A 17,430-nucleotide genomic window follows, 5' to 3' on the forward strand; every position below is an offset into this window, starting at 1 on the left:
CTGGCTTCAGGTGCAGGGGGAACCACTGAGCACTTCTGTAAATCAAGCCCCAGGATCTCCAGTATGGCACTAAAGTACACTGAAGAACGCACAAACCTTCTTTCGAAGTGTTATCACGGAGCAACTTGGGGTATGTTCACATAACCCAGTGCCATGTGGAGAGTCTAAGGCTAGCTTTGACCCAACTAGCTTGTGTACTGGAAGCAGCAGAGCCATGTTAACCTGTCACCCCACCCAGGATCACGAGCTCTACTAAGAAGCAGGATGGTACACTGTGCTAAGGCAGCTATCCTGTTTCTAGTACCAGGAGCAGGGATGGAATTCAGTTCTCTATAGTGGCATTCATCTGCCTTAATCATGAGGTCATGCTTCCTCTTCCTATGTCTCATCTATGGCCAAGTACAGATATTACACCTAAACCAGTATAAGTGCCCAGAAATCAGTCTATACCCATAACAGAACAGAAGTTCAGTGAGACTGGTGTAAATACACTGGTTTAAAAATGGTGGAACCCGATCGAAGATAGATCTGGACTGACATTCATGCACACGTAATTGATTTAGGTTAGACCAGTGCATTGAACTTTTGTACTAGATAGCCTATTGATTCATATTACATCACCGTCCACTGGCATCCCAGGTGCCTTTGCGACCCCCTGCTAGCCCCCCTTGCAGAGGCATGCTAGTACTCAGCCTATACTTGGCACAGGCTGTCTCCCCAGCCCCGCCTCCTGCCTGCAGCCAGTTGTCAGCTGCAGCCAGGCAGCAGGGGAGAGGGAGAGAAAACGGAGGCCTCTACCACATGGACCCAGCAGCCAGTCAGGGGTGGCCCAGTCACGTGGCCACTTCCGGCAGCCCAGGCAGTGTGCAGGGCCTGCTGGCAGGTGTGGAGGAGCGCCCCCAACCTGCTGCCTTTGGCCACTGCAGGCAGCCTGTGTTGACTCCCCCCAACCCCTACACCAAAGGGCAAATGTACGTTCTGTTCGCTCCCAAAGTCACCTGTACCACTTACAGAAACTCATGTAGGTTTGACTGATTCCACCTCAGGCCTTTCTGAATGTCTGTTCCTAGGTTAAGTGTCCTCCACAGCCAGCAAGATAAGGGTCCTACAGAGAACACCCCCCCTCTTTATTACACCATGATGATTCAACCCCACCGAAGGTCCATCGTCTGCGCTGAATGAAACGGGAATCTACTGGGAAAAAAGCCCAGCACATGATCATGTATATTAAAGACTGTATAGTAATGCACGTGCATACACTGTGCTGAATTAAGGTTCAAATAAGCAAACTTTAATTCTGACATCCCTTAACTTTTGACTTAGCAATTTTAATAACATTCTTCTGATGCAGATGTGAGATAGGTTTCTTTGTTTGCAGTGTAACTAATTATTATATTGGCAGACCTGCCTAGAAACGAGCTGGCTTGAGCTCTCCATAAAGCCAGACAGCACTGCCACAGACCTTATCTACACTGTGAATGTGGAACAAATCACTTGCATGGGTAGCGTGGACAGACACCTCTGCCTCTGTTGGGTGCTGAGTAGGAGTCTCCATATCACTGTTTCTTGGTCAGCACTGCAGGAAAGCGACGGGCTGAGACTAAGGCTAAGAGCAGGAAGAAGGTTAAATGTCTCCCCCCACTATTCACAGTGAAAATGATGCAGCCTGAAGCTCCTTCTGTGCTGTGAAGTGTCCCTTTCTGGACTCCAACAGGCCATTGACACCATGAAGCCAGAAGGGCGGATGGTGGAGCTGGAGCCGGCATAAATGTCCAAGGTATTCTCTGGAAATTGTCCTCTACTCCAGCTGACAGTCCGTGACCCACACATAGGTGTACTTTTTCTGGGCACAAAATTGCCTCACCCCCAAATCCTACTTATTTCATGAGGGTGAGGAACAAATCCCATGGTGTCTGGTGGGGTTATCTGGAATAGACTGCATGAGGACACAGGAACAGGCAGTCCTGGCCCTGGTTCTCTCTTCCTCCTTCCCTTAGTGGAAAATCTCATTGGTGGAGAAGGAGACTATGGCCTTTCGACTGCCCGCGTTCCTTGATTTACTATGTTATGAAGTTGATGGCAAGGCTGGAGGGGAGGTCACAATGGAAACCATACACATAATGTGACAATCGCACTGAATCACAGGTTTTTTCTGAAGGCCGAAGAGGGAGATATTCCTCCTTCAGACCGTCTCCAGGGCAGCCTTTTCTTTGTTTTGTTGTGTTCACCAGTCATCATAAACTTTGGGACATTTGTCCTTAAAAACTGCCCTTCTCACTGGCTCCATATCAGCAAGCAAAGAGCTTGAGATTTCCAATCTGATTGCGGCTGATAAATAGAGGGAGGACAGCTTGCTGAGTAGATTTACTGCTCTTGTAAATCCTTGTTGGAATTTGATGAACTGCATGTGCACTGCCCAGTGAGTGATTGCAGTTTCTAGAGACATTGTGGCATGTGAAGATGTCCTTTTGATAGCGTTTTCAAAGAACAGACACTCAATGTTTCCCAGGCCCAATCAGTAACACTTTTAATGCATTATCGCAACACACACCAGAGACTGCAGATCATGCTTTAGATTTTTTCCATACTTTTCTACAAGGAAACCTACAATATACAGTTTGCTAATATTTCTTCCCAGAATACAAGGTCTGAGAAGCTGGCCTTGCAAGCTCACTCTTTCTGCTAGGATCACAGATGTAAGTGAATAAAGAGTAGATGACAACAATATACAACAGCACCAGAATAGATCAGCCCTGGCCCCTGTTTGTTGCTGCAGAAAACGGCAAGTCAAATAAGCAGCAGAAAGTGAGAGAAGGAAGGGCCCGGGGAAATGAAATTTGATGGCGAATGTTGCTGCTGTTTTTGAGCAAGACTTTCACGAGCCATGAATTCAAGGAGAACAAAAAGACAGTCATTGTTTCTGATGAGATACCAGATCTCATGATCATGTTATGGGCCTAAGCAATCAAGACACTGTTGCTGTCCCCCAAGAAATCCTACCCTGTTCATGACAGGAAGTCATTGGAACTTGTCACAATAGTAAGAATTAGGCTTGGCATTTGGAATAAGCATCATGGATCTTCACAAAAGTCCTCCAGCAAAATTAAGGAAGATGAGACTTGGCATGATTGGTATTTCAGAAGTAATAAACAGCAGCAATATAATGAAGAGGAAGACCAAGAGGGGAAAAAAAGCCCAAAACAAAATCTTTATTCCAGACTTTTTTTACCCATTTTAAAGGGCAGAAAAGGATAATATTTTGCTGATGACCTGAAAGGCGATGAGATGAAAGCAAAGACAAGAATTTCAGCAGAGGTTCAACTGAGGCAGTGTTAAGCACAGGCAATATTGAGGACACCACAACAGAAAAAGATGCAACTGGGTGAGAAATGATGAGAAACAGGATGTGTCCATATTCAGCCCCCTACATCAAAGCCCTATAGAAACATTACCGGTCTTAATTAGCTTTCAGATGGAGGAGGAATAGAAGTATAATGGCAACACTGTAGATAATGGGGCAAAAAGGGTGGCATAGGTATTTAGAAGTGAAGTGGTGGCCATTCATTAAATAACTAACTTCAATATCTATGGGAAATTCCATTACCATATTAATTACACCTGGGGAAATGCAGTAACTATAATAATTATGGATGGCATATAAATACTGTGTAGCAGTGACCTGAATCAATGTGAATCTCAATGCAATGCTGACGGCAGGTTATGTATAGCTCTGAGCTCTGTGGTACCCACTGTGAGACTTTGCAAGGGATATGACATTAACCCACCATCACTGCACAGCACTGAACTAGCACAGCAAGGACTAAATGCTTGCTCTTTTATTCATTTGTTAAAATCAATTTAGATTTTATTCAATGAAATTAAGGGATTCAGATACAACCTTCCCTTGACTTTCAGTGGGACTGACGCTCCTAAATCCTTCAGGCCTTTTGCAAAAATGTCACCCCTAGTATCTTTTGCACTTTCCTTCCTTACCGTCCCACTCCCCAAACAACCCTTAATTCTGCCTCTTTTAACGACTGGAATTGAATTAAGTGCTGGTAAACAAACTGCCATTGTGACAGCTCCAAAGAATGGGACCAGATTGTCTCGTTTTATACAAGCTTCCACTGCACTGGTCCAGCGGACCTCGGCCCTACCTTGAACGGTCAGCAGCAGGTGATGGGGTGCTCACTTCTTGCATTCATTCAATCAATCCTTGGTCTTTGTTTGCAGAGGCTGCCAATGGGGTCAACAATTGCCATCAGTTATGGGGTGGGCTTTTCTCTAGTGGAAGCTAGACTGAAGATGATTGACCAGGCATCAGCAAAATGAGCTGACTTGAACAGATTGGGGGCCCATGGAGCCCCACACCACCTCCCAGAGCCTGTGCTGCCTTCTGGGATGCAGCACTGGCTCCACCGGGCCTCTATAGGTCTGGATTAGGCCCTGGGCTGCCTCCCCACACAGATCCAAGCAGGCCTTCTGACCTGCAGGGCACCCCATGGGTCCAGAAATTTGGAAATAGGGGAACACCAATTGCTGCCACTGCTTCTCTGCCACCAAATTTTCAGACCCCTGCAGGCCACTTGGCATGGCTCCACGGGCCAGGGGTTGAGGACCCGTGGACTACAATATATCCAAATACAGCTCTCCTTTCTTCTGCTGTTGTGCTTACCTCCAAAAACAGACCAGAGTCCAGATTTCATACGCAAAAGAGAGAAATGAAAACGTGAGCGATTCATAATGACTGGTGCGGGGACTGCTAGAGAAAACCAGATCTGTTCTCTGGTTCCTTAGCTTCCTTGGGCTGCTTTAATTTTACCGTATATTTCTCCTGAGAAACTGTTGCAGTGTTGTCATGACAACATCGGTACAGTACAATTGTTCTCAACTAGCACTACGCCACTGGGTACACATCATGGTCATTTAAGCTGTTACCAGACTACAGTATTTGAACCACATTTCTTCTCTCTCCTGTCTAAGCAAGCTCTCTCCACAGTACATGAATAAGCCAGTGTTTGTACCAATCCAAGCTTGTGTTTTTCACACACAAGTGAACACGCTGAAAAAGGAAGCGTGTTTGACATTCAGGGCTCGTGCAGCTGAAGAGATTTCTGAGCTAACCCGGGATGCAAGTGAAAACCGTCAACGCTGCAGACTATGCGATAGGAACCATATTCTCTCATGTCATTCCACTGACTTCTATAAGATTACTCATGCCTGCATGAAAGAGGATTTTTAGGGTATAACGCTTGCTTTTGCAGCTGTCAGAAAGAAAAAGAAAAATAGTATAATCTATTTCCTCTATATCTAGCTTCTGTGACCAAACCTAGGATGTTAGTACAGAGTTACTGCTATCACATACAGTGTTAGACTTTGGATTAGGACATTTAGAGACCAATTGTCCATAACAGCCTCTACCTGAGCTCAGCTGGGACTGGTTCAGAGTCTCTGTAACACATGCAGAACCTGGCTTTACACTATCCATCTCCAAATCTGCACACAATTAAGAGTGGGAAGGGAAACACAAGGCAAGAGAAAGGACAAACACATTTAATTAAAAAAAGCTCATGGAATAGACAGCTGGAGACCAACAATTTCAATTGCTGAGACATTAAAAGAAACAGCTCTTCTGAAGTCTAGATTCTGCTCTTCTGTGCTGAGAGGCACAGACTCTGTAGGAAGCCCTTACAGGACTATGCAGACATAGCTAATTGGCAATATGATTGCAACACATACTCACATATCCAAGCTACCTCTTATCTAAAGGGCTCGTGTATCAATGACAGTGAAAATACGGTAGCACAGGCTTCAATGTAGAGCGGCCATCCATGTTAGTGCATCCCGGTTCCCAGTTGGACTTGGATAGTCCATGTCAGCCTGTCTGCACTGCTACTGATACCCAGCTGGCACTGTATCTTGACTGGTCTAAACAAAGATTTATTTTGTCCATTGAAAAAAAAAGTGCTTGTAGCTGTCTCGGGAATTTACAGAATTTTATAAACAGGGATCTAAGCATGTGCAAATAAGAAATACAGTGAATGGTGGCAGTGCAGAAACTCTGCTAAAAGCAGTGGCGTTTAAACAGAGTTATAGCTTTCACTAGTGTTTAAACAGGGTTATACCTGGTCTGCAGCAGTCAGGAGCCTAAAGATTTTCAGAGGGACTCATGAAAACAATGGGAGCCTTTGGTGATCAGCAAATTTTAAGATTAGGTTGACATTCTTCCTTCTAGATGCACATAGATCTCTCTTTCAAGCAAAAGGAAATTATAGGAGCAAAGACATCCCTCTTTAGAACTGGCCATGGTCGGGGGGGGGAAGCTTCCATTACAAATAAAACACATGCATAATCTTCCTAAAGCATTGGAAACAAGAGAGGTGCAATTAGGACCTTTGATGTATAAAAACATTAAAAATAAGAACGACCAATGCACACCACAGATGAACACTTAAGCACATCAATGAAGCTTATATATTGGCATCCCATGTACTGTGGCAGCCAAGTTTATAATCTATTTGCTGCAAACCTATGACTCACAAAGGAAAAGGGCTGCCAAAAGAAATTAATTTCACATGAAAACCAAGCAAAGCCATTAACAGGCTTTATACCTTTGAGCAAAATATTATAATTGATTAATTTGAACTCTTCCCTGTAGTGAAACAGTTTTAAAAGCAGAGAGATTCTGAATGCCGAGCTTTCAGATTGCATGAAATAACCAGAAACGAAGCCGTTGCTTGTTTTCATGTTACAAATTGCTGGGAAAAGGGGCAATTATCTGAGGTTAACTGCTGTTGAACCTTAGTAAAAAAAGGCATCTTTGGAGGGCTCAGGGTATGCTTCTTTCCCATAAAGAAACTGAAAAGGTTCTTCCTCTGTTTTCTCCAACTATACGTCCAAAGGAAAGTCTTGGATCTTTTGAGCAGTCAGCACCCTTTAACTTCCAGATTTTGTTTCATGCTGTGTGTTACTGGGGAAATCCCTTCGTTAATCCATTTTGTTCTCGTCCCTGCAGTCTGTGGCCCAGTTTAAGCATCCTTTGGGTCCTCAGGATTTGCTACTAAAAATTGAGACTATTTAAGGAAACTAGTCTGTCAAAGATACTGAAACTGAGACAGGAAAAGCATTCCTGTTCTCCATGGCCCTAGCAGAGGCAGGGGCTTTCGACCTGTTGTTTCACTTCTGAGGCCTTGGTGTTATTCCTTCTTCCGACAAAGTTCACTACCCTCCATTTGCTCAATGGTACAGCTCAGCATAGCAGGGCCATAGCTGGCAAAGGGACACAGCACTCACCCATCCTCTCCTCACCTCTCAAAAGGGTCTGGACCCCAGAAGGATGTTGATGTGAGCAGATACTGGGAAGAAGAACTACATATCTATCATTTGCACTCCAGTGCTGGAAAGCACAGCTCTCAGAGAGCAGCAGAGTGGACGCAGGGGGTAAACCAGTTTAAAACCAATGCTGTTTTGAAAAGGTCTAGTTTATTTCTAGAATTATGAAACCCAAGGAAAAAAAAATACATCACGGGATGTACAAGGAGCCGCAACATGTATAAGACCTTGAAGATCTCAACTCTCTGGAGAGGAGGAAGAATTGTACTGACATCAGATTATTATTTAATTTGTGCTATAATAGTGCTTTAAGGCCTCAGCTGGGATCAGGACCCAGGTGGTGCTGCGATGGTACTAGGGTCTAGATCAGGACACCTCGCAGGCTTTCTGTGGGGCTGTGGGTGTCCAGGATCAGCACTACTCTCTAATCCCCTCCTCTCCCTTCCCACTTTTTTAAACCATTTTTTTCATCATGTAGATTTGTTTAAATTGTAATAAAATTACCAGGCCCACATTTAATTCCTTTCCATCTCCCTGTCTTTAATCTTTCTTTCCTCTCAGTGACACCAATTTTGCTTGCTCATTATTAAAGATGGCATTTTCTCTGATTGCAGTTTTTATGCCTAGGCTCTGTGGCACACAACAGTTAGAATAAGCAATGCCTTTGTCTTCCAGAGTGTGTTTTTTTGTTCAAAAGATCTTAAAGGCAAATTTCACTTTGGCTACCTTGAACATCCCTCAAAGCATCACAGCTACAGACTTGCACAAGGGTAAAAAGGAAAAGAGAGAGAGAGAGAAAGAGAAAAAAGAAATAAATGAAAACGTACAAGGGGGGAAGTAGCTCCAAGACGCTGGACGGACTCCATGGACAGGGGAGACTGGGGAGGTACAATTAAAAAAAAAGAAATGGTTAAAGCATGCACCCATTAAAATGGGTCAATTGCAATTAAAGCTTGGCTAGGCGACATGCAGTGCAAACCCATTTATTTATGGATTCAATTAGTATGGATCCAATCCCTGCAAGGTGCTGGAAACCCTCTGAGTATGCTTACTTCCCTACTGAAATCAGTGGGAGTTCAAAGGGGTCAGCACATGACATGGGTCTTGATTTGGAAAAACACTTAAGCATGTTTTAACTTTTATTATGTGGGTAATCCCATCCTTACCAAGCAGCACGCTGAAGCCCATCATTTCAGGAATAATTTTCAATGGGATTTAATCATGTCTTTTAAGGTTAAGCATATACTTAAGTGCTTTGCTGAATGACAGCCAGGTTCAGGAGTGTTAACATCTCTGTATAAAGAAGGACAATGCCAACCATTACAAAGATCTCTCCAGAAATTGCAATATCATATTTATGAATACATTTCTTTCTGAACCCAACTAGGTTGCTTGTTAAATGTTATTTTGCTTCATTGCTAATGGTGCTATAGCAAACAGCTGCTTTAACTTACTGCTGAGTCTGTGTATTAAAGCCAATCAGCATGTCTGGAGGAAAATGCTAAGCTCTGTCTGATGAGAGGGTTTCTCCATGAGCTCGCTGCAGAGGAGCACAGCCATTCCTTTCAATGCATTAGCTCCAAGGGCTGATTTGTTTTTTTGGATGATGAATTTTAAAAATCCAAAGCCAATAAGGACCCAGAAACAACTTCCCACTAGATTAGATCAGTTCAAATCTGGAGCCTAAACCAAGTTGACATTGTCCTGCTAAAGTCTTATTACAACCACAAAGCCCGCTGGGCTCGCTCACAAGTGGTGCCCAGAACAGCTAAGAAATGCAGGTGCAGTGTTGCAAGTACGGTGTGCAATAAAGACAGACAAATAAAATAAAATAACCCCATGATCATTCATTTAATAACAGGATGCAGGTGTAGGAGAGGGTCCTTTGGTCCTGCAAGCTGCTGACCACTTGCAGCTCCACCTGAATTCCATATGACCTGAGGGGGCATGGCATCTTGGAGGGTCACTCTGTTTGCCAATACAAGCAGCACATCTTCAGGCTACTGCACAGTGCTACACGTGCCCCTGTTCTCCCCCCATATGGATGTACATACAGCTCACACTGAAAATTTGCCTCCTAGATGACTCGCTTAAAATACTCAATTTAGATTTAACAGGAATGCTGTGCATTAAATATTGAATAATTAATGATTTTTAAAATCATGGTTAAAGAGTCACCAAACCAGTAATTTCATTGCACATATTTTACAAGCAATCCATATTTTTTCTAAAAAGACTGCCAGGTAGAAGCTAGTTCCAGTGGGTCTGACCAGTATGAATAGCCATTTTGAAGAGGGCATCACCATTATAGAAACTGTGTTACTTGCCCTCTTTGCATTCGCATTCAACTACATTATAAACAAAATATTGCCATTTGTCAACTTACTGACAGTTCCACTTCACAACAGCTCAATCTCTTGGGTATCTGCTACGGTAGTTAACAGGTTTTCACCAATTTCAAAGGTCAGAAGGTTTGCACGAAACTAGATGACCACTGTGCTATTTATTCATCAGTATGCAATAAATATGTGTTCATGACTATCAAACAGTCCTTAAGGCTTACTGCCAGTTTGCTTATAATAAAAGTACATTTACCTGTTAAATCTAAATGAAATGAATGCATGGGACACTTTAAGTACTTTTATCAAGTCTGTCCCATTAAACTGAGCTGATGGGGACATCTATTCTTTTGTCATAAGAAAAACTGCTACTGGAGGCAGTGATAATACAGCCTGCCATTTTTTAAAACACTTCACAGCTTTGAAAAAAAGGAGAGATGTTCCATTCCGGTTTCTCTTCCCTCGGTTAGCTCAAAACCGCATGCTGCAGGCTGCTCATATTTATTCCTATTTCCCATATTCACTTTAGGATCCCACAGTTTAAGAGGTGACAATGTTCAAAGACCTTCCAACAAACTGTCAAGCCAAAATACTCCAGAGACAAGATTTAGGAAGCAGACTTGTGAGAGATGAGTTACACACAGTTACAAGTTAAATGTTAACAGGAGAGATATACAACAAGATATATGGATGAAGTTAAGCACAGTACACATTTTTAAATGACATTTAACCGCCACAGCTGATATCAAGGTTATGACAAAAAAGTGACCACAGACAACATATAAATAGAGATGATGCCTATAATCATCATGATGCAAAACAGACACACTGGGATGATACAAGCAAATGCACATTCTGTCCAAAACCACACCTACCGAGACGGACAGTGCTAAAGGAGAAGAATCAATTCAACTATAAATAAAAGGTACTTCCAAATGGTCCAACTAGGGAAAAATACCAATAATCATACTCAGCAAAGCAGCAGACTGAAGGTTTATAAAGTCTGCTTCTCACCACGCAGAATATCATCGTCTGGAATCCACATATAATCTTGCATCCCAAAGGGTCTCAAAGCTCTTTAAAAGGCTACGCAGACAAAACTGCTTCCACCGTGTGCTGCTACCTCTGGGATGGGGGCGCACACATGGCACACGCCAACACTACGTAATAAGTCAGGACAGGAAGCGAAGACAAGAAAACCAAAGGACATTTACTGGGAAATTTAGAAAGGAAAACTATAATTACCTGTGTGTTACATGGTTTGTAACACACAGAGCTGGTTAAGGACATTGGTTAGATGTTTACTTGAAGAATATGGCCAATGGTGTACAGCTTGCTGAAAATAATTTGAGGCATGAGTTTGATACCAATTTGAAGGGAAAAACGATACTCAGTTCACAACTTTCAACAACTCCTGAAACACCCGTCCGACATTTGTGTCTTCCAAGTATGTAACAATCGAGCCTTCTCCAGAGAAGTTTGTGGAATCTCACTGCACCATGGCCTGAGATGGCATACTTGCAGAACAAATTTTGAAACTTATTTGAAATTGAAACTTGGCATTTGTAAGCTCGATGATTGTGATAAACACCCTGGCTTTATTTAAAAAGAAAAAGCTAAATGATTTTAAACAATACAAAACCCCATGCCAGCTATCAGAAGATGAATTTTTACTGCTGTAGTTAAAAAAAAGTCTATATTTACATATGTATCTACACCTATCACCATCATCACTGTATTGGGATTGAAACTGGTTTAAAAGGTTACACTGGGTTTTTATGGTGCTTGGATCATGAATGATGCCAGCAGCCCATTCAGAAATGCTAGTTTTAATTACCAACTTTAATGTCAAATATATTTTAAACCTACTTATGGCCAGAAGCGATCATCCTTCAGAAATCCAGAATAATTGAATAAAATAGGTCAAGTATTAATGCAAATCCAGTTTCATTCTTATTCATCTCACACCACGGATGTATTTTTTTCTGGTGTTCAAGCGTACTTCCTCGGATATGACAGAAACACTATTCCTAAATGCAGAGATTGGACCCAGACCCACTTCTCTTGAACCTTCTACACCTCTTTTTCAGCTGAATCTTGCTCACTACTTGTACTTTATTTAAATATAATATAACATGGTATGGTTCTATTAAAACACTGAAAATCAAGACATAATGATGAATAATAATAAAAAAGCAGGGCAGGAAGTTCTTTGCTTTACATCTGCTTTTCATTATATCACTTAATCCAACCAAATCTATGGACAATTACAAAACACAATCAGTCCTATGTTTGGAAATTCCTTCATGGCAAACTTTAAAGTTTATAGCTTTATAGTGTAGATACAAAATGTCCTTGTTGTTTTGCACATAATAGTCTCAGGGGGAAAAGTTTCACATGCTAATACTGATACTTTATAAAGGCCAGATCTAAAATCTTGGGTTGATTAGTGATGTAAGACTCCGTTGAGGTCAAGTAGGGACAAAGACATTTGAAAGGGTCTCTTTTTCCCCATGGAACAGTGAATGCCAATATTGAAAATACAGATCAATAAAAATAGCAAAAAGTCATATCAAAATTTGAATGCGTTTGCAGGGAAAAGGCCTAGAAGCTTGAGCTGTGTATTATAATAGCATGGATAAAACCCGAGCAGGGAAAAGACAGGTTTTTCCACAACTGTCTTCTCAACTGGACCTTAACCGGCGTCGGGAGGAACTGCTGCTAAGTCTAAAACAGACTGCACTCTACATGCCGTGTTTCTTCAGCTGAGCCAATAACATGCTGCATTGGTTCTCATCCGAATCCTAAATAACAAGCTGCCTAAACATCTTCTGAACTTTAAACTGATTAAAATCCACCTCTGCTTGCCAAGACACTTAAAAACGTGCCAAAATACTACAGGTGTTAAGGTAGTCTTTAATTACTATTAACTGCTACTACTGTTTTCCACAAGAAATCTGTCTTCTACACTAGAAAGAACGGATGGTCTTCATTTAATAAGACACTATTCAGGATTTCATTTCTCTTTACAGCTCAGTGTCTGTATGGCCCAGACCATACCATACAAACGCTGCTATGAAGACAGAAGATTAATTTTGGAGTGGTCTTTTCCATGCTACTTGTACTACCCAAATGCCCCACAAGCTTCAACGGATTTTAGAAGTAAAGGTGGGCATGAAATGAGTAGGGGTGACCCAATTTTACAGGGAGCAAGATTAAGTTAAAATGTATCTACTAATTTTGGGTGCTGATATTTCAGAGAACTTCAAATGATATAGGAATGTCTGTGTTCAAAATGAACACAATTGGCTTTATGTGCAGCTGTGTGGGCTCCTCAGCATCCAAACCCAGCCCCCAGTTCTCAAATGGGACTCTCAGAAGATGAGGAAAAGACAGTTAGTAACCACATATGAATCATTTAGTTAAATAACTGTTCTGGCAACACACAGGAACTCCGTGGCAGAAACTGAGACAGAATCCAATTCTGCATGGTGACATTCAATTGCCTTAAAGGTGGCACTATCCTTTTCTTGCAATCCTCACTCACTCCCCACCCCTTCTAACCTCAGTAATAAATAAGACAGGGGTCCTATGGAAAACAGCCCCCCTCTGCAACCAAGCACCGACACATCCCCAAACTGAAGTGAAAAATATAGCATGTGAGGCTGTAATTAAAGACTGAATTCTAAGACAGACACACAAGGGCTGAATTTAGGTTTCATGGTAACCTTAATTCTGGCATTGCAACCTTAGTAATGATGTTTTATGATCTTTTAATGTAGACTGTTGCATCTAATAATTTGTATGGAACAACCATTAAAGAACGTTAACAGTGAGACCTAATGACCTGCAGCATCCATTAATGTTTTAATTATAAAAGAGCTTGAGATATTTACACTGGATTTAAAACAAGCATTTTCCTACGATTGCAAAAGGAAATCGCCCCTCCCCCCAGTGTGCTGTTAAAACCAAATAGAATCTATTAATCTATGCTGCTTCATTACGGCTTAGTGAGAAACTACTCATAGCAATTCATGACATTTAATTTAATTGCCTGAGTGTATTTGATGATAAACACTTGCTTACGATGGTCCTCATCAACACAGCTTTGACCTAGGTCTAAAGTTGCCTTTGTTTACACACTCAGGCTGATAAACCATCATCAGAGAAGTGAATTACAGCAGTATTTGGGGATCAAGTCTGAACAATAAGAGGCACGTATTGGACTTACTAAGTACAAACCTGCTGCAGTGATTTGACTCACTAATGAGCTGTGCAACAAAGACAGTAATCTACATACCCCATATTTCTGGAAAGGATGGAGGAGTGAGATCATGGTGCCGAGAAAAATATTCCTTCAAACTCCTAAGCTCTTTAAAGGATGCAGTTTAATGCACTGCACCACTACTTTGCTGTAGCAAGTACTAAAGCACCTTCCTGTGCTCAGGACTTTTAACCAGTAAGGCAAAAGTCCCGAGTAACAGAACAGAATTTGCCCAAATGCATTTTACTTATTAAGACCAAACTCTAGAAGCTCTTCCCAACCCTTTTTATTTCTGTTTTAAAATCAGCATTCTTGGCAGATTAAAGAAAAAGTTTTTAAGCTGGGAGAGCTCCCATCCACTCCCCTCCAACCCTTCGCCCCCTCTCATTCACCAACTTACTTGCTAAAATCAGACCAGTGCTTCCAAGATGTTTCTCCTGATATTCAGACTGAAGTTAGGGTGACCTTTTAAAGTAGGGCACGTAACAATCTATAGGACCTAATAGTGCTAAGAAACTCAAGCACCTGATGTTGCAGGACTTGCCCCTCTCTTTGGAGAAACTCCTGTATGCAACAGTCTAAATGAGAGGAAGCTCAAGCTCTCTTCCTCCACTTACTTTTTCTTTAATCAGTTCATCCCAATATTAATGGCCCTGAATGCTACATAACACTAAATATAATGCTATATGAATTCTATGTGTAATTCTTAGCTGTCGCAAAGTAGTAGACAATGGGTGGATTTGGGCCCTGCGTTGCAAAACAAGAACCTGATGTGATTAGGCTCTCCAGGTTCAATTATATTCAACTCTTCCATCCCCACAGGATTCTACTCGACCAAAGTCCCTCCCTGTATCCAAGTTGATATGTTAGTTTTTGGCCCATCTCTACGCTCCAGGCAAAGAAAGAAACTACATACTAGACTATACTCTGACAAAGACACCAAAATCAGACATGTTGATGGGAGTATTAGCAGTCACTGAAGGGACTCCAATGCTTTGGAGGTCTAAAACATTATAGATGAGAAGACCACTGACATGAACTAAGGAAACACTGAGAATGCAGCAAGACGCTCAACAATGAGAACGGGAGCGAGACAGAATGTATGGGTAATTAATGAAGAGAAACACATGTTAAGAGAAGTGGAAAAGAAATGATAAAATATGAAGTGTGGGAGAGAGGACTTGACTATATTTTTGGAGCACCAAAAAGTGTTCTGAATAAAGACGTATGCACATACCTGGTTTTGGCACTGAGTTAGTCACAGATTGAGGAACTTTGTCGTTAATTAATTCAACACACTCGCTAGGAAAGAATCCCACCTGCAATAAAAAGAAAAGCAGAGGCAGGGCATGAGTGCAAGGTAGTAAGGAGGGTATGGTTCAGGTTGCAAACACAGCCCATCATTGTGCCTGTGAAGCCAGGTGTTAGCTTTCCTCTTTTAAGAGCATTTGTATATTGCTATTAAGCAGTGGTCGGCAATTTTTCAAGGCTGCAGGCTGGAACAACCCAGCTTAGGGCTGAGGGGGGTCAGCATCCTGACCTGGTCACTGCTGCAGCTTTTCCTGCCATTGCTTCTTCCCACCCAACCCCTGTTGCAGTGTGGGTGCAGCTCCCAGCTGCCTGGTCCCAGCACAGGCACAGGTGAATCCCTTTACTGATGGAACAACACTAAAGCCCCCCCACCCCACCTTCCTACAGCCAACATGCTGCAGAAAATCCCCTAGATTCAGCCCATATGCCATACATTGCCAATCTCTGCATATGACATTATTCAACATACTAGGAATTGGTATAAAAATGTAGCTTTCCTAAAGTGAAGCACCCAGAGTCCACGAGTCAAATATTTCACTCTGTAATGTATGCTGAACTTTGCTACTGAACCACTTCCAAAGCCTGGCTGTTACCTTTACATAGGACACAAATACTTAAGCTTGCAATGAACTATGCATATGTCCACACAGAGCAGAGTTTAAGTTAGTGGTGTCGGACATCTGTGCAGGGCTGAATTTCCCCCACTGTACATACCAGGGAAGAGGCAGTACCCATGCAGCTCCTAATATATGTCACTCCGTTGAGCCCAATATGTTAGTACATATATTTTCTACAATCAATATGAAGGTTATACATCCATTCCATTTTTAATTGCTTTAAAAATGAAGTGACATACTGATTCATCTGTTTGTGCATTTTCTGTTGCAGTTGCTTTTACAATCCTCTCTTTTAAAAACCTGCAGCTTCTGCTGTTGTAAGCAAACAAAACCTATCTGAATACACAACCTCAACATACTGCAGCGGTTTTCAAATTTCCTCAAGTCACTTCTGCTGTGGGACCCTATTCCTATCCTAAACAGCTGACAAAGGGCCAAGCGACCCAACCAAGCAAGGGGGCTCAGTCTCCTGGCCTGCTCTACCATCACCCCCGTCTCTTTGCAGACCCCTGGTGATCCATGGCAGAACCCCAGGAGTCCACAGAGCACAGTTCACAAATAAATGACATACTAAATACAAGCCCTTATGCATGCAGCTGGCTTGAAGCAGATGAGCACTCAATGACACTACTCAGGTACTTAAGTAAGGCATGTGTTGAAAGAACCTGATAAAGCCCAATATGGACATGCTTAAAACAGATTAAATCCAACCTCAACAAAACACTGAGAATAGGCTTAATTAAATATACATAGAGAAAATGGGATTGTCATTCCCAACTTGTGAGTCATAGCTTGTCTAAAAATAAACAAATGCTGGAAGGGAAAACGAGCGAGGTGGAAGGCAGGATCCAGGGGAATGGGCACCACCAGACCCAGGACACCTGGATTCAACTCCCAACTCTGCTTTCAGGATTTGACAAATCACGTCACCTTTGTGTCTCGGTTTCCCCCTTCTATAAAACAGGGACAATACCACGCAGCTACCCTTAGAAAGTGGTTTGGGGTCTATGGCTGACATCTTGATACAAGTATCCGTTTTTAAAGGAGTGCTATTATTCTTGGGCTCATTAATCAAGCTGAAGCAGAAACACTATTCCAGAAACAAATCCCAGAGACCAAATCCTTCCTGGCCTATATTTACAAACATTGCAATAGTTGTGATCTTCCCTGGATTGCCCCGCAGGGACATGACTGCCAAAACCTTACAGCCTGCAGAATGTGCTCGCTCGCTCTCTCTGACAAATCATCACTGAAAATGGAGCTGTTGTCATCAGCTTGATTTATAATGAGATTCTCCAAGTGATAAACTTCAAATGCTAATTGGCAGCATTCTCACACTGACCTTTAAGACTGCATTTTTTTGAATCCCACCTAGGTCAGGAAGGCATTAGCAATTTCCTACATCAGTATAACTGTCTCAGTGGTCTAGAGGGGGATGGAAGGTCTGGGCAGCCTCCACTCCTCCATACTCCTGCCTATACATACGCCTGTATGTGTGAAAGGTCCTGGGGACCTCTTCTGCATACGCCATGATCCAGAAGAACTGAAAGATGCCTACTACAAAGGG

The 17,430-nt window shown here is 42.3% G+C and overlaps 1 protein-coding gene across 7 annotated transcripts in view; it reads right to left on the reverse strand.

Moving 5' to 3' along the window:
* Positions 1-17,430, reverse strand: part of ARHGAP32 (Rho GTPase activating protein 32) — a 450,132-nt gene that overhangs the window by 78,566 nt on the left and 354,136 nt on the right. For all 7 annotated transcript variants that reach the window (XM_090026884.1, XM_090026883.1, XM_090026889.1 and 4 more), the window contains 2 exons: positions 15,173-15,254; positions 8,160-8,210 (listed from right to left, as the gene is read on the reverse strand). In XM_090026884.1, the coding sequence (XP_089883010.1) occupies positions 8,160-8,210; positions 15,173-15,254 (133 nt within the window). The remainder of the gene's footprint in view (positions 1-8,159; positions 8,211-15,172; positions 15,255-17,430) is intronic.

The sequence above is a fragment of the Crocodylus siamensis genome, chromosome 14, assembly GCF_052110815.1.
Source record: "Crocodylus siamensis isolate JL-2025a chromosome 14, ASM5211081v1, whole genome shotgun sequence".
NCBI classification, from domain to species: Eukaryota; Metazoa; Chordata; order Crocodylia; family Crocodylidae; genus Crocodylus; species Crocodylus siamensis.